The 27,261-nt window shown below is 46.1% G+C and overlaps 1 protein-coding gene across 2 annotated transcripts in view; it reads left to right on the top strand.

Annotated features, from left to right (window-relative positions):
• Positions 1–5,731: 5,731 nt before the first annotated feature.
• The window catches only part of PIK3R3 (phosphoinositide-3-kinase regulatory subunit 3), a 34,721-nt gene continuing 13,191 nt past the window's right edge, over positions 5,732–27,261 (top strand). The window contains exons 1-4 of one of the 2 annotated variants that reach the window (XM_086952337.1): positions 5,732–6,376; positions 22,834–22,942; positions 24,163–24,261; positions 25,823–26,003. In XM_086952337.1, the coding sequence (XP_086808463.1) occupies positions 6,199–6,376; positions 22,834–22,942; positions 24,163–24,261; positions 25,823–26,003 (567 nt within the window). In that variant the 5' untranslated portion in view covers positions 5,732–6,198. Of the gene's footprint in view, positions 6,377–7,973; positions 8,014–22,833; positions 22,943–24,162; positions 24,262–25,822; positions 26,004–27,261 lie in introns of those variants that run through there. The other variant, XM_086952338.1, reaches the window with a different exon arrangement.

Here is a 27,261-nt window from a genome sequence, read left to right as displayed (position 1 = left end):
TAGGTCCAGGAGACCGCTTTTTCTACTAGTTCCCCATTAGAAGTCCTTCTAAAGGTGGGTATTCAGGGATGTCAGAGGCATCTATACGTTGCGCCTGCCATGCATGGGCCAGCTGCAGATACTTGTATTGTTGATTTGTGTTCATTGCATTTTCAGCCTGAAGATATGTGAAAGTGACCAGCTCTCTACGATATAGTATGTCCTTGAGGTGTGAAATGCCGAGCAGGTCCCATTGTCGGAAGCCTCTCAATTGTGTGATTTCCCTCAACCTGTTTCCCACCCAAAGCGGGGTTTCCTTGGTGACCCGGCCATCTGTCTTTCAACCCGTTTCCATGCTGTTACCACGATCCGAGTCGCCGTCAGTAGCTGAGCTGTGCCTTTCCCCCCCACATGTATAATGTGTGTATGGGCGCTTAATGAACTGCGTGTGTTCAAGTACGTATGTTGGGTGATCCCTCTCTGCATATTGCCAGTCGTTCACAACAACTAGATGGGCTGCCCAATAATACGCACAAAGATCGGGCAGAGAGATACCGCCATTATACTGGTTGCGTTGTAACGTCGCCAATGCTATCCTCTGAGGTTTCCCGCCCCAGGGAAATGTCCTTAGCACGTCATCAATCTTATTGAACACCTCCGCTGGTATTATCTGATAGGTGGTTTGTAATACATAAAGGAATTTTGGGAGCACTATCATCTTGTACAGTGCTGCGGCCTTCAGTGTTTTTCTGTTAGATCACTGGCTTGTGTTGCTTTTCTGTCACATCTCTTGGACTCATGCCTCTTTATTTATGCCTCGTCTCTTTGTAGGATAACTCATCTGCAGTCCCTCCAGGCATTCCCATTAAATTGATTGTGTGAATCTACTGGCGTTTCCTGTTATGTCTCATTTTCCTGTCATGTCGGAGGAGATGCCTCTCTTCACTTCCAGATCACCTACAGTCTTACTTTCCTGCTTGTCATATTGATCTCTTGTTCAATGTTTCTCTTTTCTGAAGACGCATCAAAGCCTGACTTTTAGTTGGCCCTGTGACCTCTGCTCGTCCCGTTCTCAGGCCTGTCAAGTATAATGCATTGGGAGTTAAACTAATGCAAATGACGTAATTTCCCTGCATCACTACATGTGCCCAAATTGTCATGCATGTTTCAGCTGCTTTCCTCTCGCTTTGATAATTGCTGGCAGCACTACTAAAGTTCAGTACTGGACCCTATCCAGCAGGGAGAGGACACCCAGCTGATCCTCTCCCTGACCAACGACCCCGCCGCCGCCAGAGCCAACCTGCACGAAGGGATGAAAGAGGTAGCCGAGTGGATGACGACGAGCCGCCTGAAACTGAACTCAGATAAGACGGAGGTCCTCATCCTGGGCTCCTCGCCCTCCGCGTGGGACGACTCCTGGTGGCCCCCCGCCCTGGGCACCGCACCCAAACCGACGGACCACGCACGCAACCTGGGTTTCATCCTGGACTCCTCCCTCTCCATGACCAGGCAAGTCAACGCCGTCTCCTCGTCGTGCTTCAACATCCTGCGCATGCTTCGGAAGATCTTCTGGTGGATCCCCACAGAGACTAGGAAGACCGTCACCCAGGCCCTCGTCACCAGCCGACTGGACTACGGCAACGCACTCTACGCCGGAACCACCGCCAAGATCCAGAAGAGACTCCAGCGCATCCAGAACGCCTCAGCCAGACTCATACTCGACATCCCACGACACAGCCACATCTCCGGACACCTAAGAGACCTGCACTGGCTCCCGGTCAACAAGAGAATCACCTTCCGCCTCCTTACCCACGCACACAAAGCTCTCCACGATCAAGGCCCGAGCTACCTCAACAACTGCGTCAACTTCTACGCTCCCAAACGCCTCCTCCGATCTGCCAGCCACGCCCTCGCCGCCGTCCCACGCATCCGCAGAGCCACTACAGGAGGAAGGTCCTTCTCCTACCTGGCCGCCAAGACTTGGAACTCCCTCCCGGCCGACCTGCGCCTGACCCAAGACCACCTCTCCTTCAGGAAGAAGCTCAAGACCTGGCTGTTCGAGCAGTAGCGGCACCCAACCAACCCCCCCCCCCCCCCCCCCCCCCCCAAGCGCCTTGAGACCCTACGGGTAGGTAGTGCGCTCTATAAATGTCTTTGATGATGATGGGCCGGACTGGGTACCCAATGCATCAATGGCAATTTTGTTGACCACGCCCCCCCCCCAAACAGGGGGTGGAAGGATGCAAGTTTGAAGCGCTGACGCTTTTGTTACTGGGGTCCATATTGCAGCACCGCTGCAAAACTGGCCCTCTGTAACAAACTCAAACCCCATGGCTTCAAAACCAGTCCCCTACCCGTCCAGCCCCCCGGGGAAATGCCTGGTGCCTACTACAGCCAGTTCGGACCTTCTATCCAGGTAAATTATTTCAGAAGCCAACATGACTGTGTTAGCATTCAGCTGCTGCTCAGAGACCACGGTGAAGTGAGGTCATGGTCACAGGCTCCAACTTTCTCAGTTTCAGCAAGACCTGTGTCTGATTGAATACACGTTTAACTCACAGATTATCTCACTGAACACAATTTATCTGAAGTTTATGGAATCCAGTCAGTGGAAGACAGTGATCAGATATGAGATCTAAAAACAAGAGATAGAGAGAGTGGCTTCTAAAAATGCAATTGTTTTATTCCTGCAAGCTGTTTTGGGGTTACATTAACATCTTCTGTCTGAAAAACCTAATTGCTCAGACTTGATGTGGCACATTTTCTGATAAAATAGGATTTTGTCTGTGGGGATTTGTAGCCCTGCCTCGCAGAGACTTGATTTAACAGAATGTGATAGCTGCATGGTATGATCCTTGCCACGGGCCTATGATTGCAGACTAAATAAACATGTTAACCACGAGTTCAACATTATTGGTTAGATATTGGCTTATTGGCATAGTTAGCTCTCAGCATAGATACCAGGAATACTGATATGGCACAATTTTCTGTAGATACTGTTTCCATTGAGACACATTAATATTTACAATTCCTTATATGGTGAGTGTTGCTGCTTTTTAACATGCTACCATTTACTCTTCCATTTCCAGCAACTAAAATAAAACGATTGAGTCTACATGCATTTGAAAAAGTAACCAAATGGCTTGATTATGGTTAATTATGCAAACATAAGGAGATGATGGACGGAGCACTCAAACTTCAGATCTGGGTTGAATCCCTCATGGTCCTTTAGCTCACATCGCCACCCCAGTTCGGACCCAGCTATATGCAAATTAGTCTTGACCCTGTGCCTCATGGGAACAGTCCAGACCGAACTGCCAATCCAAGTCTTCACTGGATCGGAAAAGAGCATCCTGGGACTGGGGGTGAGTGTCTGAAAAGTTTTGGCGCTCCACTCTGTTCATCATCTCCTTGTGTTTGTATTGATAATCATGACGCACATTTCTAGTACTAAACATTCGGCGCTCTGCAGCATTATGTTAGTAATTTTCGAAAGGTATTTTATATGGGCATATCTGCTTCGTTCTACTATCAATAAACTGTCACTCACAAGTTACTAAAACGTCACACAAAGGCACAATAAATCATAGAAATGCCATACATAAGCAATCTAAAAACTTGGCAGCTATGGATTCTTATGAAATTTGTCTAAGCAAGAGGAACGGCGTGCTGTGTTCAACCTTTACACCACGAAAGGTCTACAGTCGATTCTTGACGCCACACAGAAAAGAGACAGGTAAATTCTCCTCCGTCAAGGGCTGAACTTGTCTGAGCAGCACTAGGCTGTCCAGGACTCAGAATAGCTGAGCAACCTCCGATTGGTAGAGGCTATCTACAGTGGGCGGAGAGCAAGTCGGGGGTGGACAATGGCATTTGATGTGCAGCTGAAGGATCCGATGTAGAGCTGCAGAGAGCATGCGTGTCGCTGCATGATGGGGGTAATACACCGCTTCTCAGTAGTGGAAACTGGGATAGATTATGTTTTGTTCAAAATGACACGCAAATTGCAAATCCACGTTTTAATGCACAGCTTGAAAAGGAGATAGAGTAATAAATTAGGCAGCCTAAAAGACAATTTGCGTTTTTTGCTGATGGTGCTTTTCACCAAGTCATCATTGTTTCAGTTAATACAAGACCCTACGGTATATATTAGTCCCACTTGTTTGCGGGTGAACTGAGTAAATATGAAGATTCGAAGCACGAGTATACAAAACTTTATATAGTTGTGTGCCGAGTATTATTTTTACACCGCAAATGTAATCTTTATTTCAGTTACTTTTAGCACCGAAACTCATGCCGCTCAAAGAATCATACAGTGCTACGTATCTATAAACCAGCATGTTCAATCTTTATTTTGCTGGAAACAAACGTGAAAGGTTAAAACCAACAGCAAACCAACCTCCTGCTCTCCCGGTCGTTCCGTAAACCACATCAAACTTAAACGGCTTTATGCACACCTCACCAAATACCTTTAAGGTGCGGTGCGCGTTAGCGATTTCTAGTCTATGGCGTAAGGCTTTATAACATCTATTATGAAATGAAAAAAGTTACCCATAATCAGCAAAATTGCCAACATACCCTTCCTCTCGACGATGCTCTGCAGTTCTGTTAAAAATGAGAATTAAATCTGCTTCAAGGGCTCCTTACTTATGTCGTATGGTACTCCTTAATTTGGTTTCAGAGACCGCCCGATTACCGCAGTATTGTGCAAAAAAATATATAAGGTTGACCTTTCAGTATTTTATTTTATACACGATCATGTATTTTTTAATCTAATGTAAATGTAAAGGAAAAGGCCCCATAAACGGCGTGGGTTACTGAGTCGATGAGTTTTTTAATCTCCCACTAACATACATTGCCAAAACAGACCGATTTCAAAGGAAACGTTGAAACCGAATCCCACTAAAAAGGGGAAAAGTTAGTATGCGATAACGCTGAGAACTCTCCCTCAACGGAAAAGCATGAAAAGGCGTATCACGCATATACATTTAACAAATGTCGTGAAGCGCGAGTTATAATCACGAGTTAGCAAGGCTGTCTTTTTCTATTCTGTGAAACGCAACGAGTGGTTGCATCACCTCTTTCAGCATCTGTGCCTCTTTTCTTTCACTGACAGGCTTTGTCAAGCTCGAGCGAAAAAAAGATAGGGAAAGAGAGGCCCCTTCTGTCAGAAAAATGCTTTTCTCGCTCAACCATCCCCTTTCCCATCCTCCTCCTCCCTGCTCCATACGCCATTTTCTTTTTTCCTTTTCTTCCCTTTGTCCCCCGTAGAAACAGCTTCCGCCAATCAGCGTCGTGCCGGTACTCCTCGGCTCTCTTGGATTCGACCGCCTGCATAGCCAATCAGCTACTCTGCACGGAGACAAAAGACTGAAGAAGTAATCTCCTCATTCCTCCGCCCCTGCCCCTCCAGCTGGCTCGTGCGTTGGTACGCACCAACGAGCGGAGCGCGAGCCCCCATAAAGGGGCGGGGGAAAAGCCGCTGTGGAACGTACCATCTTGCAAGTTCTACCTGCTTGTTGGAGGGGGGTACAGGTCTGCGGGTGAGTTTCGTGCAACCAACCGCACGATTCTAAACAAAATTATCGTTGGGGAACAACTGTCAATATTTACAGTAAGACTAATAACGAACACAGACTGTGGCAACACTGAGGAGTGACTTTGTGAAAATTTTGTGATACCGCGTCTCCCCTATTGCGAAAATGGTCTAACCCGAGGAGTTTTGACGGTTAGTCCATCGACCTCTTAAAATGACTTCTAGTCAGGAGAGGGCCTGAGAAGGGAGCAGGGAGTAGAGCTGGCATCTACTCTGCAGCTGACTGAATGCCCCCTGACAAGAAGAAGCTACACAAATATATGCATAGATATATATATACATTGCCGTGCGTCGACGACAAGACTGTTTTGTAATATTTACATTTTTAGGTCAGAATTTGTTTTAAGAAAGACTTTTTATCTTCTCCGATAGCTTCCTTTTCTGTGTCGGATTATTTAATCGTTATATATTTCCATATTGTGGAGTCGCTGGTTAGCGGCTATGCAATAGAAAGCACATATATATTATATATATATAGTTACAGATCAATTTAAGAACAAAAGCGGAGGTCCGAAGCAGTTTATTTTTTGCCAAGGATTCTCCCCCGTTCGTCCCCAAGACTGTTAACCAAGTCCTCGGAGCAGCGTTTTGAAAGCACAAGAGGAGCCGCCGAGGCCAGATATATGCCACACGTCGTGCGGGCAGAGGAAGGACTGCCCTACCTACGGCTGCGGCAGGGCTGGCAAGCCGGGCAGATGTACAACACCGTCTGGAACATGGAGCAGGAGGACGCCGACTGGAGGGAGCTGATGCTGCCCTACTCCACCGAGCTCATCTTCTACATCGAGATGGACCCTCCAGGTAGTACTGCTGCCCTTGTGCATGGACGTCCTAGCGGGTCTTCCCCCCCCTGTCCTTTTGTATTGGGGCGGATTTCAGTAGGGTGCTGGAAATGCAATGCTTGTTAGAGAACTGCATGCTTTTGTGTGTGTATGTATGCATTATATCTATTTATATATCGATCATCAACTAACTTTACATTTGGGAGTGGATTTTCAAATGTGATAACTTTCATGCTGTTTGACAAATGTGCACTATCTAGATTTCTATAAAACGTAGCCCGCCAGTCGTGAGAACTTTTACTGCTGATGTGACCATAAACACACTGCACTGTCTTAATGAAGGGATTGTATATACCTTTTTCTTTATTCACTCTCGTCCGTTCAATAACTTTCTGCTAATTTTCTTCTGAAATGGGACCCCGTTTTCTGACAACCTCCTGTCGGTCTAGATCACTACTTTGTACTGTATGTTACGAATTTAGAGTACATTCAGTAAGTAGCCCTCGGCGGAATTAAACCTAATGTGACGTAATCCTGTACATTTTTCCGGGAAGGGCATTCTGGCTTTCTGCTGAGCAATAATTCTATTTCTCTCTACCCCATTATGCTGACAATACAAAAATAGTCCCTTTCCCTTGCGCTGTTCGGATTGGAACGCATAGTCTGTACTGTTAAATGTGTGGTTCAAATATCTGATCTGCGCTGAGAATTGTGCAGACCCACTAGCCCTGGGGAAAAAAAAAGAATAGTAGTTTATTTTTTTATGCCTGTGCCTTCGGTAGGGTATCTTTTCCAGAGAATGTTAAAAATCATAGCGGCAGCAATTCGTTCTACATATATAAAGCTCAACTTGCCATTCAAACAAATGTAACTAAGAGCAACATTTGAGTTTTTAGTCTCGTATCCCCAGCCAAAGACAAATGTCCCCTAGTATGAATGAAAAGTGTCAGTGTGCCCCCTAAGCAGTTTCTGATCCCTCAGACTCCTTAAAAGAAAAGTGCTAGGAGTGACAGGGCAGTGAATGAGTTGATGGATGAATGCACCTACAATGAAAACCATAGCTTCGAACTTGGCAATGCTAACTACCAATAATGCTCTCTCCTCACCAATATATTTGAATAAACATAAGATCGTAAAGGGGTGGTCATTAAAATAACGCATCCGTTTGGGATGAAAAGCTAATGAGCACTGCTGCTTCCAATACCCCCGTCCCAAAGGAAGATGTATTATTGCACCTTGCCACCCACTTGCTTGGCTGTCAGCCAGTGCTCTCCACCTGTTTCTACTGTGCACTATGCGTTCTTAGAAACTCCCTCCGCATGATTTGACACTGCCTTCGTGTACCCAGACTTTTTTTCTGTGCGTGGCTATTGATGGCTGCACTTTACAACTTTTTGTTCTGCTCCTTTTTTTTTTTTGTTTCGTTGTATGGGGCTGGAGGAGCTGAGCGGCTGCTAGAAATCTTTATTTAATGAGAGCATCCATCATATATGCCTTCTTTGATGAGCCTTAGAAGTCTTGGGACATGGTCCAGTGCCCTTACTGGAAGGGGGCGGGGGAAGGAGTCTTGAAAGTGCTCTGCACCCTTTCTATCTTTTGACAGCGCTGCTCACATCCTCCGACCCTGCAGACTGGAGAGGCTGCTGAGATGCTCTGGTGAGATGTCCTTCTTTCGGCTAGATCTTAATGAGGCACTTTAATCCTAGAACCCTGGCTTGGGATCTGTTAATAGGTGACCCCCTTTTTCTCTTCGATTAGGTTTGAGTGAACTATTTTTATTTCACTTTATGTAATTTAATCATGGTGCATTTTTGAACATTGTCACCCACTGTCGGCTTTCAGCCCTCTTTCAACCTTTGACAATTTGTTATTAGCGAAATGTTTGTAGATTTGATGTAGTTAGTTTCCGCTTTCTATTGTGCACGTGGTATATCTTGGGTCGTTTTGATCGTTTGGATCATGGACGCAGTAAAAGTAAGATGCTTTTCTGGATGTTTGAGTATGCGTTGGTGATTCTAGGACCTGCTCGGCTGAGAGCTGCCTTCCCTCCTAGAAATAGGAACCAGTGCAGGTGAACAAACAGTGCCTTTCCTGTTGGCACTGCCCGCTTGGGGCTGCTCCTTGAATCGCCCAGTGTGTGGACTCTGCAGGCGCAGGAAGGGGTAATAATGCTCCAAGTATGAAGGCAGAGCTGGACTTGGCAGATGTTTCAGAGTATTTCAGCCCCAGAGTTGGACATTTTACAGACCTGGCACTTGGAAATGCCTTTCACTTAGCCGTGGTAATGCATCTTTATTTAATACGGCTTACGTTCGTGGAGCTTTTAGAAGTGGCATCTTTTCCTACGTAGACTACATTTACTATTCAATCCATTGTGCAGAAGAACGGCCGAGTTACTTTCACTGCCACTTAATACCACTTCCTGATGTTTTTTCCTTCAAGTCATTATGACGCTTGAAATTATAAGATATTAAACGGGTCCGTCTTTACGGTCTATCTAAATTATAAGATATTTATGCGTCCTTCGGGTTTGCCCTACATGCTGCCCCAGAAGCCAGTGCAAAGCGCTGCCAAGGTTTCAGTGTGTGACAGTGCAAAGCGCTGCTAAGTGTTCAGTATGTGCAAAGCGCTACCAAGCGTTCAGTATATGCCAGTGTAAAGCGCTGCCAAGGTTTCAGTGTGTGACGGTGCAAAGCGCTGCTAAGTGTTCAGTATGTGCAAAGCGCTACCAAGCGTTCAGTATATGCCAGTGTAAAGCGCTGCCAAGGTTTCAGTGTGTGACGGTGCAAAGCGCTGCTAAGTGTTCAGTATGTGCAAAGCGCTACCAAGCGTTCAGTATATGCCAGTGTAAAGCGCTGCCAAGGTTTCAGTGTATGCCAGTGCAAAGCGCTGCTAAGTGTTCAGTATGTGCAAAGCGCTACCAAGCGTTCAGTATATGCCAGTGTAAAGCGCTGCCAAGGTTTCAGTGTGTGACGGTGCAAAGCGCTGCTAAGTGTTCAGTATGTGCAAAGCGCTACCAAGCGTTCAGTATATGCCAGTGTAAAGCGCTGCCAAGGTTTCAGTGTGTGACGGTGCAAAGCGCTGCTAAGTGTTCAGTATGTGCAAAGCGCTACCAAGCGTTCAGTATATGCCAGTGTAAAGCGCTGCCAAGGTTTCAGTGTATGCCAGTGCAAAGCGCTGCTAAGTGTTCAGTATGTGCAAAGCGCTACCAAGCGTTCAGTATATGCCAGTGTAAAGCGCTGCCAAGGTTTCAGTGTGTGACGGTGCAAAGCGCTGCTAAGTGTTCAGTATGTGCAAAGCGCTACCAAGCGTTCAGTATATGCCAGTGTAAAGCGCTGCCAAGGTTTCAGTGTATGCCAGTGCAAAGCGCTGCTAAGTGTTCAGTATGTGCAAAGCGCTACCAAGCGTTCAGTATATGCCAGTGTAAAGCACTGCCAAGGTTTCAGTGTGTGACGGTGCAAAGCGCTGCTAAGTGTTCAGTATGTGCAAAGCGCTACCAAGCGTTCAGTATATGCCAGTGTAAAGCACTGCCAAGGTTTCAGTGTGTGACGGTGCAAAGCGCTGCTAAGTGTTCAGTATGTGCAAAGCGCTACCAAGCGTTCAGTATATGCCAGTGTAAAGCGCTGCCAAGGTTTCAGTGTATGCCAGTGCAAAGCGCTGCTAAGTGTTCAGTATGTGCAAAGCGCTACCAAGCGTTCAGTATATGCCAGTGTAAAGCACTGCCAAGGTTTCAGTGTGTGACGGTGCAAAGCGCTGCTAAGTGTTCAGTATGTGCAAAGCGCTACCAAGCGTTCAGTATATGCCAGTGTAAAGCGCTGCCAAGGTTTCAGTGTGTGACGGTGCAAAGCGCTGCTAAGTGTTCAGTATGTGCAAAGCGCTACCAAGCGTTCAGTATATGCCAGTGTAAAGCGCTGCCAAGGTTTCAGTGTGTGACAGTGCAAAGCGCTACCAAGCGTTCAGTATATGCCAGTGTAAAGCTCTGCCAAGGTTTCAGTGTATGCCAGTGCAAAGCGCTGCTAAGTTTTCAGTATGTGCCAGTGCAAAGCGCTGCCAAGCGTTCAGTATATGTCGGTGCAAAGCGCTGCCAAGCGTTCAGTATATGTCGGTGCAAAGCGCTGCCAAGCGTTCAGTATATGCCAGTGTAAAGCTCTGCCAAGTTTCAGTGTGACAGTGCAAAGCGCTGCCAAATTTTCAGTGTGTGACAGTGCAAGCGCTGCTAAGTGTTCAGTACGTGCAAAGCGCTGCCAAGTGTTCGCTCAGTGCAAAGCGCTGCCAAGCGTTCTGTATATGCCAGTGCAAAGCGATGCCAAGCGTTCAGTATATGCCAGTGCAAAGGGCTGCCAAGCGTTCAGTATATTCCAGTGCAAAGCGCTGCCAAGGCGCTGCCAAACGTTCAGTATATGCCAGTCCAAAGCGCTGCCAAGCGTTCAGTATATACCAGTCCAAAGCGCTCCCAAGCGGTCAAGGATGCTCTGTTATTATCGAGTAGAATACTAAAATAGGATTAGTATCATTTGGAATACTATACGATTGTTATGGTGGTTCTTTTGTAAAGACTGGGCTCTCCCAGCTCAGAACTACCGGACCTGTGCAGTTTTTCAAGTCTCATTGTACAAAAATAAATGGGCGTGATTTACCCAAGTATTTCGGTATTTGTCTTGAGTAGCCAGGGTAACAGTACAGTTCCCGGCTTTGCATGCAGTTGCACTGTAGAAAGTATACATTGGCCAAATGCTGTGCATATCTTAAAGTCCTGGTAACGGCTGGGTCTTAATGAAGGGCTGTGCTTGGAAGGCCGTGCCCGCCCCATGAGTGCTGGGGGCAGCACCTCGAGCGCAGGATCCCTTGACATCGGGCTAAAACAAAGATGCTTTATTTCAAGCCCACTGACAGCGATCGTGCTTTCTAAAATGAGATCTGCCCTTTTCTCGCTTTGTGTCTCTCTAAAATAGCGTTTCTTCAGAGGCACTTGATTTCCCGTGAGTGCTCATTTTGTTAAGCGCTGCGAATAATGAGACCTTTCTTTAATAAGTTGTGGAAAATCCACGTTCAGCAGACAATGGGCTTTTATCGCGACTCTTACAGACTCGTTTCAAAATGCAGAGATCAATAAATACCCATAGGTGTGAGGTCTGTGGGTTTTATTAGCAATCGGAGACGTTCGACGGTGATGGAGGAGGGCGCCAACCATACAAGATTACCCAGGCGAGTTACGTTTGCAGCTGTATCTGCCCCAACGTTTGATGGGCTACCATAGTTACCATGGGATAGAGTCTGTTGTGCTGCGTGTAGACAGACGCCTCTTCTGAGATACCCTTGGCCCGCCCCCCAACAGTTACCCGATGGGACAGTTTTGACGAGTAAAAACTGCAATACAAAAAGTATTGTTATCCTCCGATACATTGTGGCTTTGTACAGCACACGTTCGCAGAGGCATGCAGGACACTACCTGTCTGCGCTTTCATGTACTTATGCTACTGGCTGGCTCTTGTCACTACTCGCCAGCCCCTGTCAGCACTTCGAAGTAGAAGCAGCCCGAAGGCTGATAGCGGCTCCAACAACCTGAATCTATTTTTACACTGCACACTCATTCTTTATGCCCAGCAGATGAGCATGGCTCTAATAAAATCCGTCTTGATAGCCCCTAATAGCATTACCACAGGCTTTTACAATCAATTAAGTGCCATCAATCAAAGCACAAAGGGGCTATCTCGAGTCTGGCTTCTTGTGCACGGTCTGCCGGTACAAGGGTGCCCTATCAGAATCTGTGCCGGAGAATGTGTGAATTGGTGACTCATTGTGTGGTGCAATCTTTCTAGCAGTCAGATAAGCTGAGCCTTCTTTCCCAGCCGTAGTTCTTGTATCGCCTTCATGTTCACATGCATCAGTCGAAGGACACAGTGACGACTAAGTGTAATTTACTGAGTGACGTATATGGGCACCAGCTGGGCACTAAGATACTCTTGCCCTGTTCTTGTATATCCGGTAACGCATTCTCGAAAAGTAATGCATGCAAGAGCTTTGAATTATCGTGCCTACGTGTACGTTTTACTTACTCCGCCTGAATTATCATGGGCTCGATTACACTCGTGCTTTTCTACGGCTTGCAAGACATTACATCATTAGAAATACGGATCTGAGTTTGCGCGCGGAAGTAGGTGTGGCAAAAACCGTAGAAGATCTTTTTGCAGTATGAGAAATACAGATCTGAGGGTACAGGTGATATGTTGGGCACTAATTTAAGATATCAGGCCACTGAAAACAGTGACTTGAGGATACACGTGGTATGTTGTTTGTCTGAGTCTGCCAGTAGTCGTTTAAGACTTTGTTACTGAACATGCAGACCTCAAGGAGAATTGAGATGGGCAAGACGGGGCGACTCCGTATTGCATAGGGTACTGGGCATGTAGGGTAAAAGCATAGTGCATGAACACTTCGCGTTCATTCGGTGGTTATGTTGCATATCTATGCACACTACAGTAACACATTTAAGGCTATACACACACACGTCCATTGAGAACAGTCTTTTTTACCATTTTACATCATTGGCATTACCGATAGAAAGGGTTGTAAACGTAGATATAATAACAATGGTGTATAACCTTCATCCTTATAAATAAATACAGACCTGAAGATAGATGAGATAGTTGTGATTGGAAGCAGAAGTAAGATATTATTGAAAATACAGATCAGAGGTGTAAACCAAGTCAGACTATACTGGCCTCAATGTATGCATAGCAGTAGGTTTGTTTATTGTGGCTTAAGACCTTGGATATGTGCCTCTTAATGTATGTGTACAGTAGATTGGAGTACAGTGGTGTAAGGCATTCCATCATTGGAAGTACAGATCTGGAAGGTACAAACAAGGTATATTTGACTACAGTGGTGTAAAAAGTAACATCACTGGATATACTGGTCTGAAGGCACGTGCTAGGCTGACCACAGTGGTGCAAAACGATGTCTCTGGATACACAGATCCAAAAGTACATGTGTGGGTGTGACTACGGTGGTGTAAGCTGTTATGTCTACGTATTTATAGATCGAATGGTACGTGCAGCTGTGTGTTTGATTGCAGTGGTACAAGGGATTTCATAATTGGCAATATTGCTCTCAAGTTGCATATAACAATAGCCTTTACTAGAGGCGTAAGACATGTTTGGTATGCAGAACTCAGGAAACATGCTGAAAAGTAGAATCCCGTGCAGTGGTTTGAGACCCTATGCTATAACATATATATAGATCCCAAGGTACAGGGGGAAGGGGCGTTTGACTAGATTTCAAAGTACATTAGGCAGGAAAGTTGCCTACAGTGGTGTAAGACATTATTATTCCACATAGTTTAAAATCTATATGTGAAGGCAGGATGGACTAGTGCTGCAAGATATTACAACCTTGGATATTCGATTTCAAGGTCCACATGAGTTGTTGAAGTCTTCTTTTGAGTGGTATGTTCCCCAGCAGACAGCTGCGTTCCTTAGAGGCCAAACTAATGATGGTTCCCATATTCTGTAAAGGGAACTGGCGACCCAGAAGTTTTATTACAGGAACTACTAAGCTTTGGAGTAGCGCCCCACCCCCACCCCCCCCCCTCTCATCAGAGCTATGTCCATGTTGATCTCCTTCAAGAAGGATCTCATGTGTGGCTTTTAACAATTAGACTCTCTTCCATACTCCGTTCAAGTCCGTGCCAAGACATCCCAAGGTAGATGTGCGCTTAATAAGTTGCTAGAACATAACACATTGAGGTCGGATTGACTAGTGCTGGAGGGAAGATATTACAACATTGGTTATCCAGATCTTAAGGTCCACATAGAGGCAGGATTGACTAGTGCTGGAGAGAAGATATTACACACTGGATATCCGCATCTCAAGGTCCACGTAGAGACAGGATTGACTAGTGCTGGGGGGAAGATATTACAACATTTAATATCCAGATCTCAAGGTCCACTTAGAGGCAGGTTTGCCTAGTGCTGGAGAGAAGCTATTACAACATTGGATACCCACATCTCAAGGTCTAGGTGGAGGCAGGATTGACTAGTGCTGGAGGGAAGATATTACAACATTGGATATCCATAACTTAAGGTCCACATTGAGGCAGGATTGCCTAGTGCTGGAGAGAAGATATTACAACATTGGATACCCACATCTCAAGGTCCACGTGGAGGCAGGATTGACTAGTGCTGGAGAGAAGATATTACAACATTGGATACCCACATCTCAAGGTCCACGTGGAGGCAGGATTGAGTAGTGCTGGAGGGAAGATATTACAACATTGGATATCCATATCTTAAGGTCCACATTGAGGCAGGATTGCCTAGTGCTGGAGAGAAGATATTACAACATTGGATACCCACATCTCAAGATCCACCACGTGGAGGCAGGATTGACTAGTGCTGGAGAGAAGCTATTACAACATTGGATATCCAGATCTCAAGGTATGTGTCAGTAGGGTTGATTAGAGGGACGCATGCATGCCCGTCATGAGACATGCAAATGCATGTTGCACTGTGTTTGACTTGGTGTGTACGTTATTGTATTTACAGATCTGAATGTACATTTTGAGGATTTTCTTTCTTAATGTATGATAGCACGTCAGTAGAAATGCAGATCTCATGGGGCATGTGGAGCTAGGTTTGAATTCGATTGCAGTAACATTATTGCACCATTGCCTGTAATCCATCTATACCTGCATTTGGGATTTACTATCTTGTCCCAAAACCTACCAATTCCCCTATTAGCCCGTCTTCTTCCGTATTGTTGCAGTTTTTTTCGCCGTTCATCTGACTGTACCTTTCCGAACACCCATCCGGAAGCAGTCAGTAAAGAGAAAGGAGTTTAAACCGGTAACTTGCATATCCCTCTCGGTAATGTGTAATAGCACTTACTGTGTCCATATTGTCTGTTCTCGACTATATTTAATATATTTTTTTAACGGCAGAATATTTTATCACTCGCTATACCAGGAGAAAGTATGCAGTGTTTATAGTTTGAATTTTGCAAGCATGTCCATCACCAGGTGATGTCCATGGTAGGTAGGCGATCGAACTAAGCACCTGCCTCTCTGTGTGAGCTTTGAGCGGGTACAGTGGAGGGGTGCTCCTCAGTTCTTGCCTCTCCAGGGAGCCTCGACCTGGGGCGGAGCGGGGGCTGAGGCTGCACCCAGGGCAGGAGACACCCTGTCTCTCTCTCTGTGAGCTCTGCGCCGGTAGAGGCCGAGGGCAGCGTCCTAAGGGCTTGCTCCTATGCCTCGCTTTGAGTGTGAGTTCTGTGGTAGAGCAGCAGGCCGAGGTGCCCCTGCACCAGTAAAGGCTGGGGGTGCGCATACATGGAAGGTAGGGGGCAGGTCCGTGTCTCCGGGTAGAGTCATACAGGGGAGGTGGTGAGAGGTGCCACCAGTCTCTCTCCCGGACGCTAGAGGCCGAGGGCAGCATCCTAAGGGCTTGCTCCTATGCCTCGCTTTGAGTGTGAGTTCTGTGGTCGTATCGGCCGAGGCTAAGCAGCAGGCCGAGGTGCCCCTGCACCAGTAAAGGCTGGGGGTGCGCATACATGGAAGGTAGGGGGCAGGTCCGTGTCTCCGGGTAGAGTCATACAGGGGAGGTGGTGAGAGGTGCCACCAGTCTCTCTCCCGGACGCTAGAGGCCGAGGGCAGCATCCTAAGGGCTTGCTCCTATGCCTCGCTTTGAGTGTGAGTTCTGTGGTCGTATCGGCCGAGGCTAAGCAGCAGGCCGAGGTGCCCCTGCACCAGTAAAGGCTGGGGGTGCGCATACATGGAAGGTAGGGGGCAGGTCCGTGTCTCCGGGTAGAGTCATACAGGGGAGGTGGTGAGAGGTGCCACCAGTCTCTCTCCCGGACGCTAGAGGCCGAGGGCAGCATCCTAAGGGCTTGCTCCTATGCCTCGCTTTGAGTGTGAGTTCTGTGGTCGTATCGGCCGAGGCTAAGCAGCAGGCCGAGGTGCCCCTGCACCAGTAAAGGCTGGGGGTGCGCATACATGGAAGGTAGGGGGCAGGTCCGTGTCTCCGGGTAGAGTCATACAGGGGAGGTGGTGAGAGGTGCCACCAGTCTCTCTCCCGGACGCTAGAGGCCGAGGGCAGCATCCTAAGGGCTTGCTCCTATGCCTCGCTTTGAGTGTGAGTTCTGTGGTCGTATCGGCCGAGGCTAAGCAGCAGGCCGAGGTGCCCCTGCACCAGTAAAGGCTGGGGGTGCGCATACATGGAAGGTAGGGGGCAGGTCCGTGTCTCCGGGTAGAGTCATACAGGGGAGGTGGTGAGAGGTGCCACCAGTCTCTCTCCCGGACGCTAGAGGCCGAGGGCAGCATCCTAAGGGCTTGCTCCTATGCCTCGCTTTGAGTGTGAGTTCTGTGGTCGTATCGGCCGAGGCTAAGCAGCAGGCCGAGGTGCCCCTGCACCAGTAAAGGCTGGGGGTGCGCATACATGGAAGGTAGGGGGCAGGTCCGTGTCTCCGGGTAGAGTCATACAGGGGAGGTGGTGAGAGGTGCCACCAGTCTCTCTCCCGGACGCTAGAGGCCGAGGGCAGCATCCTAAGGGCTTGCTCCTATGCCTCGCTTTGAGTGTGAGTTCTGTGGTCGTATCGGCCGAGGCTAAGCAGCAGGCCGAGGTGCCCCTGCACCAGTAAAGGCTGGGGGTGCGCATACATGGAAGGTAGGGGGCAGGTCCGTGTCTCCGGGTAGAGTCATACAGGGGAGGTGGTGAGAGGTGCCACCAGTCTCTCTCCCGGACGCTAGAGGCCGAGGGCAGCATCCTAAGGGCTTGCTCCTATGCCTCGCTTTGAGTGTGAGTTCTGTGGTCGTATCGGCCGAGGCTAAGCAGCAGGCCGAGGTGCCCCTGCACCAGTAAAGGCTGGGGGTGCGCATACATGGAAGGTAGGGGGCAGGTCCGTGTCTCCGGGTAGAGTCATACAGGGGAGGTGGTGAGAGGTGCCACCAGTCTCTCTCCCGGACGCTAGAGGCCGAGGGCAGCATCCTAAGGGCTTGCTCCTATGCCTCGCTTTGAGTGTGAGTTCTGTGGTCGTATCGGCCGAGGCTAAGCAGCAGGCCGAGGTGCCCCTGCACCAGTAAAGGCTGGGGGTGCGCATACATGGAAGGTAGGGGGCAGGTCCGTGTCTCCGGGTAGAGTCATACAGGGGAGGTGGTGAGAGGTGCCACCAGTCTCTCTCCCGGACGCTAGAGGCCGAGGGCAGCATCCTAAGGGCTTGCTCCTATGCCTCGCTTTGAGTGTGAGTTCTGTGGTCGTATCGGCCGAGGCTAAGCAGCAGGCCGAGGTGCCCCTGCACCAGTAAAGGCTGGGGGTGCGCATACATGGAAGGTAGGGGGCAGGTCCGTGTCTCCGGGTAGAGTCATACAGGGGAGGTGGTGAGAGGTGCCACCAGTCTCTCTCCCGGACGCTAGAGGCCGAGGGCAGCATCCTAAGGGCTTGCTCCTATGCCTCGCTTTGAGTGTGAGTTCTGTGGTCGTATCGGCCGAGGCTAAGCAGCAGGCCGAGGTGCCCCTGCACCAGTAAAGGCTGGGGGTGCGCATACATGGAAGGTAGGGGGCAGGTCCGTGTCTCCGGGTAGAGTCATACAGGGGAGGTGGTGAGAGGTGCCACCAGTCTCTCTCCCGGACGCTAGAGGCCGAGGGCAGCACACAGGGCCGGCTCCTCTGCCTCGTTGTGTGTGTGAGCCCTATTCCTAGCAGAGGCAGAGCGCCGGGGTCAGTGCCTCGGGTGGCCCTACTCTGCTGGAGGCTGATCGCAGCTGACTCGCTGGCATTCGGCCCAGGTCCGTTCTACAGTTCCAGGCACCCTGCGCCGCTGAGGTCCCACGCCAGCCAGGCAGCGGTCCGGGCTCCGGGCCTCTGGTGGCCCCGCGGCGGGAGTGCCGGGTCCACCGCGCCTCCCCGCTCAGCTCTGCCCGCAGGAGGAGGCCGGGCCGCAGCTACCTGCTGCTCTCCGCGCTGCGTCAGGAACAGGCCATGCAAGCGGCGCGCGCTGATTGGCTGCCTGCCTGTCTCCATTCAGAGATTACTTTTGCCAACGACATCTGATTTGGGTTTGGGATTTGGCTCCGAGAGCAGGTTGGAGGAGGGGCGGGGCTAGCGAGGTTACTAACGAGCAAAGCCTCGAGCCGGTGCTGCGTCTGCGCATGCGCCAGCCCAGCTTGCCATTGTGTCAGCCAGTGCTCAGGGTGAAACTCGTCGGCACTGTCATACATACAGTCTGAATGAATGGTTTGTCTTTTGTTTAGGGCGGCGGTGTAAGAAACCGGCTTCAAGTAATCTCCGCGACCCACGCGCTTTCACGATAATTCGAATAACTACATGTTAATAAAACATTACCATTTTACACTATAGCTTTGTAACTCTTAAGAGTTCAAGTCTTGGCCACTGGAATTATGCGGCAGGTCTGACTAATATGCGTCTAGAAGAGGCAATTTATGCGACAAATAATTACTTTATTTTGTCATTTGTAGGTCTAGCCTGGGCGAGCATGCTCTGTTCTGCGAGCCATGCTCTATTGTAGTATGTACTTGGAGACCCGGCGCCCCGCCCATATGTCATTGGTTTGTTGGCTTGTTTCATTGTCCTCCGTGAATGCTGGCTTCTGATTCGTTATTAGGCTTGTTAGGCCCCCGTAGTACTGCCTTGTCTTCACTTGCAACCTCCCCTGAGGACTGGACCTTTTACTTAGGTTGTTACACAGTACCTTTTCTTTAGCCTATAAGCACTATTTTCTATAACGAGTTTCTCTTACTGCAGGAGGGTCTCTTGTGGGCACTTGTTGACCACTGGTTTGTCCTTCGTAAACCGGGAGCTCATCACGGGCCATGGGAGACAGAAGGGGGGCAACTCTGCGAGGCCTTCAAACATTTGGAATGCAATAGGTCTCGCATCTGCCAGAGTTTAAGCTGTTGGCATTGTAAATGACAATGCCTTTTTGTTTTAAAAACCAAAACATAAATAAAAAAACATTATCATTTACAATGCCAGTAGCTCAAACTCTAGTAAATACGTAACCTATTGCATTGCAGATGCTTGTTGCACATAACTGGCAGTGCAAATCTTTCACTTTATTAGTACCAGTTTAAGACCACAATACAGCAATAATTGGTCCGACTAGCGCAGTTGATAGATGACCAGTCAGCCTTTTGCAAAGGGCTTTCCACTGCGCATAAATATCAGTTGGGACGCCTTTAATAACTTTTAATCTGTTTACAATAGAAACTTTTTTTTAAAAAATCTGCGAATTGTGCAGCAAATGATGGTATATGTGACTGATGCAGGAAATCCATAATTATGCACAAAAAAACTACTGCAACCGCAGAATCACTTGATTGCAGTGTCCCTGGCTTAAATTAGAGCATTCTGTAATGTCTGTTGGGCATAGTATGCTTTAAGACATCATTGTTTGATTTTAGGATTACAGAATATTCCAAGAAGACAAAAAAAAAAGAAATAACACTTAAATGGGCATTGCATTTACTTATGACACATTTTAGGTGACCGAAAGGGCCCATTTAAAGCACTGTTATGATATTTGCATAAAAAAGCACAAGTGCACTGCTGGTATGTTGAGTACTCGTTTTCAGACCATTTTTATCCCCCTTCATCTTCCAGACACCTTTGTGTTTTTTTTATTTTTTATTAATGTCTTCATATGATTTGGGATTTACAGTGCATCTATGGCAGTTCCCTGGTGCACTCAATATGCTTCCTATCAAAGTCTGTGTAACCCAGGGCTTTAAGTGGGCTGGGTCCTGCTGGTGCTCTGACAGTTCTTAAGAGCCGGTGCTAAGACAGGGCCCTATTGGGCTCTCTATTTTTACTCTCCGTTTGGGGCAAACAAAAAAATAAAGTAACTCTGCAATAGTAGCACCGGTCAAAACTTTTTATGTAACTTCTAAGGGACTTGCCTTTCAGTTTTATAGAGCGCAAACTTGGAGTGATTTACATGAGCGCCAGTTACTACACAAGTGCGTATTCATTTTTTGAATCGCCAGATGTTGAGTCGACGTCCGGCTCTAACCTGCTTACCCAGCTCGAAAGTTGGCAGCTCTAGCCTTAGGCCACATCCTCGCTCACAAAAACTGCAGCATTTTTAGTATTCTATACAATGAAAACATAATTGGTTCTTATTTATCTTATGCAGCTTACAACCATTGACAAAGCAAATAGTCCTGGCTTGTTGTAGGTCTAATGTCACTTGTATTGTATATCTGGAGGCAATGACAGAAGAAGCACAAAACCAGTCGGATGGCATACTATGTTAAGTAAAGATTTTATGCTTTAGTGTTTTAAGCCACACCCATAATTACATCTGCCACGCCCCTATGAGACCCTCCAATTTTTTTCATCCCACTTAAAGCCCCGGTTGTGACCTTATACTGAGGGATATATGCCTACAACGGTTACATTCTGTGCAAGCACACACTAGTTACCAAGGTATTCCAATGTATGAAATAAATTATCGGTATACTGAAGTTAGTTTTAATAAAGTGTTTTTTTATAGAACACTTAGTACTACAGTCTTAATGGTTTGCAATGCTTTACCTAAAGCTACAAAGCTGAGTTGTGGTAGATGTAGATTATACTTAAATATGGTATTTTTATTTAAAACTCAAAAGAAAAGCAAAATACGTAAATTCTAGTTTTTCTTTTTTCATGCCCACACTTATAAGTTTGTTTCTTTTAGTGTATGGTTCTTAAAGTTGTCTTCCAAAAAGGTAATATAGAGATTTTTTTTTAATTCAATTAAACAGACTTGAAAACATGAGTTTTTTTGACAAACTCAACAAACTATTTTGTCAATAAAAAGCTTGCAAGCATTGGGAATAGCACGATTGCTTTTTTTGCCCTTTATTCGTCTAAACCTGATTTTTTTGGCGATTGCAGTTGATCCATAGTATGCACAGATGCTTTGTTTCCACATTGGTTAGAGCTTGCCTGCTGCCATCGTGTCTCCTGTCTGAAGTGACAATTTAGCATTTCAGACACTGCCACAGTAGCTCCTTTATATTGAATCCCAGTGCAGTATCTGTAAGAACAGAGTGCATGTCAGATATTTGCTAGTCACTATTGGTTTGTTCAAGGTTTTAGGTTATTTTGAATAATTATAAAGTAACACGTATAGCAACCCATGTACCATCCGATATCCATCTGTTCATGTTAGTAGATCTTGACCCCAATTTCCATCAGAATCCATTATTAAACTCTAATTTTACTGTGCTTGCCCTTTACTCCCAAGCCTAGGTCACACTTGAGTGGTTTCTTAAGGCGATTCTCACTACTACCTCCCTCTCCTCACTGGCATTCCTATGCCAGGATAGCATTAGGTAGACTGTATTTCATAGCCCAGATCATATTCAATGGTATGGTAACTTTGATGTACAATTTGGAAGCGTCAAACCCACTCTTATTATATCAGTGATTCCCATGAGCTACTGCTAAACCTAAGAGAAATAGTACAATAATTTGAAGTAGAGGTTGGCACAGATAAGTGAGCAAGCCGAGTTAAACAGGAAGTGATTATGGATACCAAATAGGGTGTTATATAGATTTGTTTGGCGCAGCTTATCACCCGTGAGGGTATCCAGGAGCATAAGCTTGGAGGTGCTCTTAGTTGAGCATCCAGGTCTTCAGCTTCTTGCAGAAGTTGAGGAGTGGAGTGCTGTCCGGGTATGTAGAGGGAGTTCGGTTCAGCTTTTGGCTATGATGACGTAGGACAAAGCATGGCCTCCTGCCTAGCTTCTGTAGATCGGGGGATCCGTGCGATTGTGAGAAGTGGAGCACAGGTGTCTGATGGTTGATAGCAGCTTCAGCTATATCATGAAGTGTAGAGTCCGGCTGGATGCCCTCACCCTCCTCTGTTATTACATTATTTAACTTTAATCTGTAGGTGGATTATTTGTGTAGATAAATTGCAGGGCTGTGTTGTGTACTCTGTTATGTCTTTGGTTTTAAGCTGCTGTGATGACCATTTTTCACTTCATAGGCTAGGTCTATTTTGTTACCAGCGGCAAAAGGAGTTTAGGTTATTTAGAGACTAAGATTGCATGATTACCGTACGCAAGAACATTTTGTGAAAATCGGCATGTGGTAATCTTTCTTTGGTATAGAAATCAGTCGTGGATGTAGTTTCTGCATATAAACTCCAGTGACGTTGGAAACCCCCGTGAGTGCCTGATGCCAGCAGAGAATGGACAGCCAGAATATTATATTTAGTTCGTGCTGATTTAATATTTTCATGTTGCCAAAAATACAAGTAAATCCTAAACAAAAAATATGTCTAGCACTTGTATATTCTTAACGCATAGACCGCAAATTTGGTTGTTACAAAGTTCAGCGTCTGAGAAGTTAGCAGTGCCTTTTATGGGAGCGAGGTTCTTGTGCATGGTTAAGTCTTTGCTACATCACAGAGCTAAGAAGCAGTTTGCACAAACATTTGAGAGAGATTAAGACCGATTTATACCGTTTCTGTTTTGCAGCTCTTCCTCCTAAACCTTCTAAATCAACGATGCCAGCAAACACGAATGAACTGAAGGACAGCCCCACTTCTCTCCAAGAGGCAGAGTGGTACTGGGGAGACATTTCAAGGTAAGAGTACAGGGGTATGCACTGAACTTCATTCCTCGCTCTCTTCGTGATTTGCCAATTCAGTGCAGGGTATTTCATGAATATCCTTAAAAGCACAGGCACTCACAACAGAGAACTGTCAAATCGGCATAGGCCTAAATCGATATTTGATTTCCTTTTAGGACGTTCTATCTAGCTAGGCACATAGTTTGTGAATGGCCCAGTTATGTAATTACTAATTTGGACAAGAGTGTTGCATACCTTTGAGCCTATAATGGAGCAGGCTTAGTGCATTTAGAGGATCTGGTAATCGGAGTCGGTTTACTGCGTTTGCAAGTACTTGCCTTTCACTGAAGCAAGTACCTATAAGTCCCCTCCCCACACCCGTTTGAAAACCTGAAGTATATACACATTTAGTGATCTCCATGTTGGTTCTACAATACATGAACTTGTTATAATGCCATCATGCATCATGCCAGGCAGTTTCCTTCACCGGCACAGCTTACACTACAGAGCAAGCTGCACGTCCACGTAGTGACCTATTGTAAAGTGAACTGTCAAAGTTGAACCAGTTCTCACCTTTGCCTTTTTGTGCTGTAGACGCTGTGCACCCTGAATATTTATTTGAGGATGTAATTAATAGTTGAAGCGCTGGCAGATAGATGGGTGGAAACTGTATTTTTCAGTAAATACTTCTTTATGTAGCTAAAAGGCTCATCTGCCTCCTAGTGATTTGCGAGCCACTAAAACCCACCTGGGGCAGTTTGATGTATAGCACACTTGGGTTCAGATAGGCCAGGTGGCTTAAAAGGGTGTGCTTCGTCGTGTCCCCCCCCCCCCCATTAAAGGCCGCCTGTGTTGGTCTGACTCGGACATAAACACTCAGTGAAAGAAGGTTGTGAACTCCATGATTCCCCTGATCACACAGCTGCTACTGTTATCTGGCCTAAATAGAACCTGCTATTTTCTAAATCGTAAAGTATAGACTTTTTTTGCTAAACTGAAGAAGTTCAAATTTGGCCAAAGAAACCTTAGTTCCTCAATAGCTACGCCTCCCTCTCATCCCCATCATACTTAACCCTTTGAATGGATAAGTCACACATTTACATTACGGTCTCTTTTGCTCTGTTTTACTTGAAATAAAGCGGCGATAACTGGTACACTCCAGTTTTAATGTTTTTATGCATGTATGGAGGTTCAGGAAGATTCTTGCTAAGTCACTTCCTCTCTTCTTTCTCCAGGGAAGAGGTAAATGATAAATTGCGGGACATGCCTGATGGAACATTTCTGGTGCGTGACGCATCAACCAAGATGCATGGAGACTTTACGTTAACGTTGAGGTACGTACAATTGAGATTTCTCACTGGTGTCTGTTTCATGAGGTTCTCAAAGTCATTGGATGCGTGAAACTGTTGAACCTGCATTCAAGTTATAATAATATAATATAGTTATACACAACACGCACTGAGAATTTGTAATAAACTGTTGGTCGGGGTATAGATTTTGAGCTTTTTGACTTTGGTAGTGGGTGATGCTGATTCCACACTCCTTGCAAGTGAGAAAGTAAAGCCGTTCTCTTAGGTATTGCTTTAAGCACTTATAAAATCTATTTCTTAAACATGTTTGAGAGTCTAGACACAGAGCTTTTACGTTTGAGTCAAGCATTCGTGACTACATTGGGTTTGGGTTAACAGAGGCTAAAATGAAGCTCTAATTCCTCTTTGAAGATTGCTGTTCTCCACATTCTTTTATGAATTTGATTTATTTCGACTATTTTTTACTTAACTTGTTTTAAATTGTGCAGTTCTCTGCTATAGCTCTGTATGTTAGTTTGAAAAAATGCTGCTTCTCTGTGGGATAATTAATTTGGAAGCAAAACTAAGACCCATAGAAGCCGAATGCCAACTAGAGAAAAAAATGAGGAAAATGAATAGATGGAGAGTGACTTTCTTATAGGAAAGGCTTCCACTTTGTAAGATTGCTGTGGGCACAGTCAGTAAAGGCACGTGTTGCACTATGAGTTTGAATTGGCACGAAAAGGAATCTGAAGGAAGGATGTGTCTCTTGAGATGAGGAATGGCGCACAGAGGATAAGAATGATTGCGGCCGACACATGTCAGCACGTCCTAGAAAATGAAACTGGAATGCAGAGGAAACTATTTTAGAGCAGCTTCGTGTGTGGTGGGAGTAAGGCAAAGAAAGGCACGTGGAAGCTTAAAGGAAATATAGTAAACTTTTCATAGTGTGCTAGCGAGAGACCAACGAAACGCAAAGAACAATTGTCAAACCAAAAACAAAGTAGTAAACTAGTGTGAAATAAAAAAAATGCTTTCCCCCAAAAAATTTTGTATCGTCTGTGTACTGTGACAATACTCTGGAATGCTGGCCAGGGACGGGTTTGTATTTCACAATCATTAAAACTAAGGGCTTGGTTAATGTGACAAACGGAAAGATTGAAGTGTGGAAACTACAGAAAATGACATGTGGATATTAGAATAGTTATTTACAGTCAATACAGTGCTGTACTTTCTTTTTGGGTCCTTTAAACGAACAAGCATAATTTAACAGAGCCCATGAACTCAAAATGCTCTTGCTTCCCGAAGCCCTTGAAAAAGAAGCAAACGTTTACTCTGCTATTACTTTAGCTGATGCTTTTTGAGTTGTCATCAGTCCATTTTCCAGCCAACAAATCCGTTTTCCGTCGGGTATCTCGACCCTAAGAGCTGTAATAGTCTGTGCAGTGTCAGCATTGAGAGATGCTTTGGTGATCCTAATGCTGTATCAGCCTACCCTTATGGTATGAGGTGCACAGAGCGGTCTTATAACTGGGTTTGTTATGTTTACACAAGCTGTAATGAAATGTACAGCACAGGCTCTAAAGTTGGCATTTTTATTTTGCAGAAAGGGTGGCAATAATAAGCTAATCAAGATTTATCATCGAGATGGCAAATACGGTTTTTCGGAGCCTTTGACGTTTAGTTCTGTCGTGGAGCTGGTTAACCACTACCGTCATGAGTCCCTTGCCCAGTATAACCCGAAGCTGGACTTGAAGCTGCTGTATCCAGTGTCCAGGTTCCAACAGGTAAGATCCGTAAAGATTCCACTGTAAGCGTGGCACGTACCATTCATCCTTTGTAGTCCAACAGCACTGCGATGTGCGAAGTAGGGTGCACTAACCTTCAGATTCATGTTGTTGGTGTACATATGGATTAGCATAAGTGTTTTTTTCTGAGTATCCTGATATGGCTGCTTTGCATACTTCAAGAGGTTTATATATGTTGGACCTAGATACAAGTCCAGAGACAATTGGTCTAACTGCTGCTGTCAAGATCTTTTATCCAGCATACTCCACTTTCTCAACAAGGTTTAAGTTAGTCGGAGAAAATATTTATTACCAGAACCTGTCACTCGCCTTGTGAATTAAAGCGCGTTGCATTGACCGGCACAGCCTGCCCAGCATTTTAGCCAAAGTGAACGTTTCACCTTTGAGGACCCAATACAAGGGGCCAGTTGCAGTAAACACATACATGCTCTTTGGAGGGTGTGCTGTCTATAGAAGAGCAGTTCGGCTGATCCCTGTCTGCCACATCATCTTGTTCAGAAACAAATTCATTCCATTCAAGGAACTCGTTCCAAATACTGTCAAAATGTCCACTCAGCACTGTGTGTGGTCTCCCGGTTAAAGTATCGGGATACATGCAACAGTTTCTGCTTACTGACCTGTCTGGTTTTGATTTATTGCTCTGCAGCCACACCCGATACCCCCCCCCCCCCCCCGCCTCTCTACCCTAAACCCATTATCTGCTCATTTCACCCAGGGCATAGTGGTTGCCAAGTAGCAAGCTGTGGCTAGATGAGCAATTTTGATTTGTTAAGGTCTTCCGTTGGTTTTAATATGTGACCTGTCTGGTAAGTCTTTTTTGTCGTTGTGCGTGTTTTTGCCTCTTGCCCCAGTGCTTCACTTATTTTCCTTTCCCTAGACAGGAGAGGTTGGCAGACTGTGACATGAGTCTCTTTCTTTGCCGAGCACAACAAAATTGGTTATTTTTCGACCTTTTTTTGTACTTAAGCATATTGGCCTTTTTTAAGCATACACTTTAGCCACTTCATGAACACGCAATCAAGTATGTGCCTGATTAGTCTAACAGTATGGCTTTCAACATTGTATATTAAATGGCATGCCACACAGTGTTTATTAAAACTGAAGCATTAGTTAATTCTGCTGAACTTTAATTAAAAGGTTCCTTACTGATAGTTGCAGCTGTGTCTTTTGTAATCTGGCCTAGTGACTCATCAAATAATCCAAGTTGATTAAAATGGTTTGGCTGAAATGCTTTAAG

This window comes from Lissotriton vulgaris, chromosome 1_1, assembly GCF_964263255.1.
Source record: "Lissotriton vulgaris chromosome 1_1, aLisVul1.2, whole genome shotgun sequence".
NCBI classification, from domain to species: domain Eukaryota; kingdom Metazoa; phylum Chordata; class Amphibia; order Caudata; family Salamandridae; genus Lissotriton; species Lissotriton vulgaris.
Note: the sequence above shows the minus strand (reverse complement) of the source record. Positions and strands in the feature narration are given on the sequence as shown.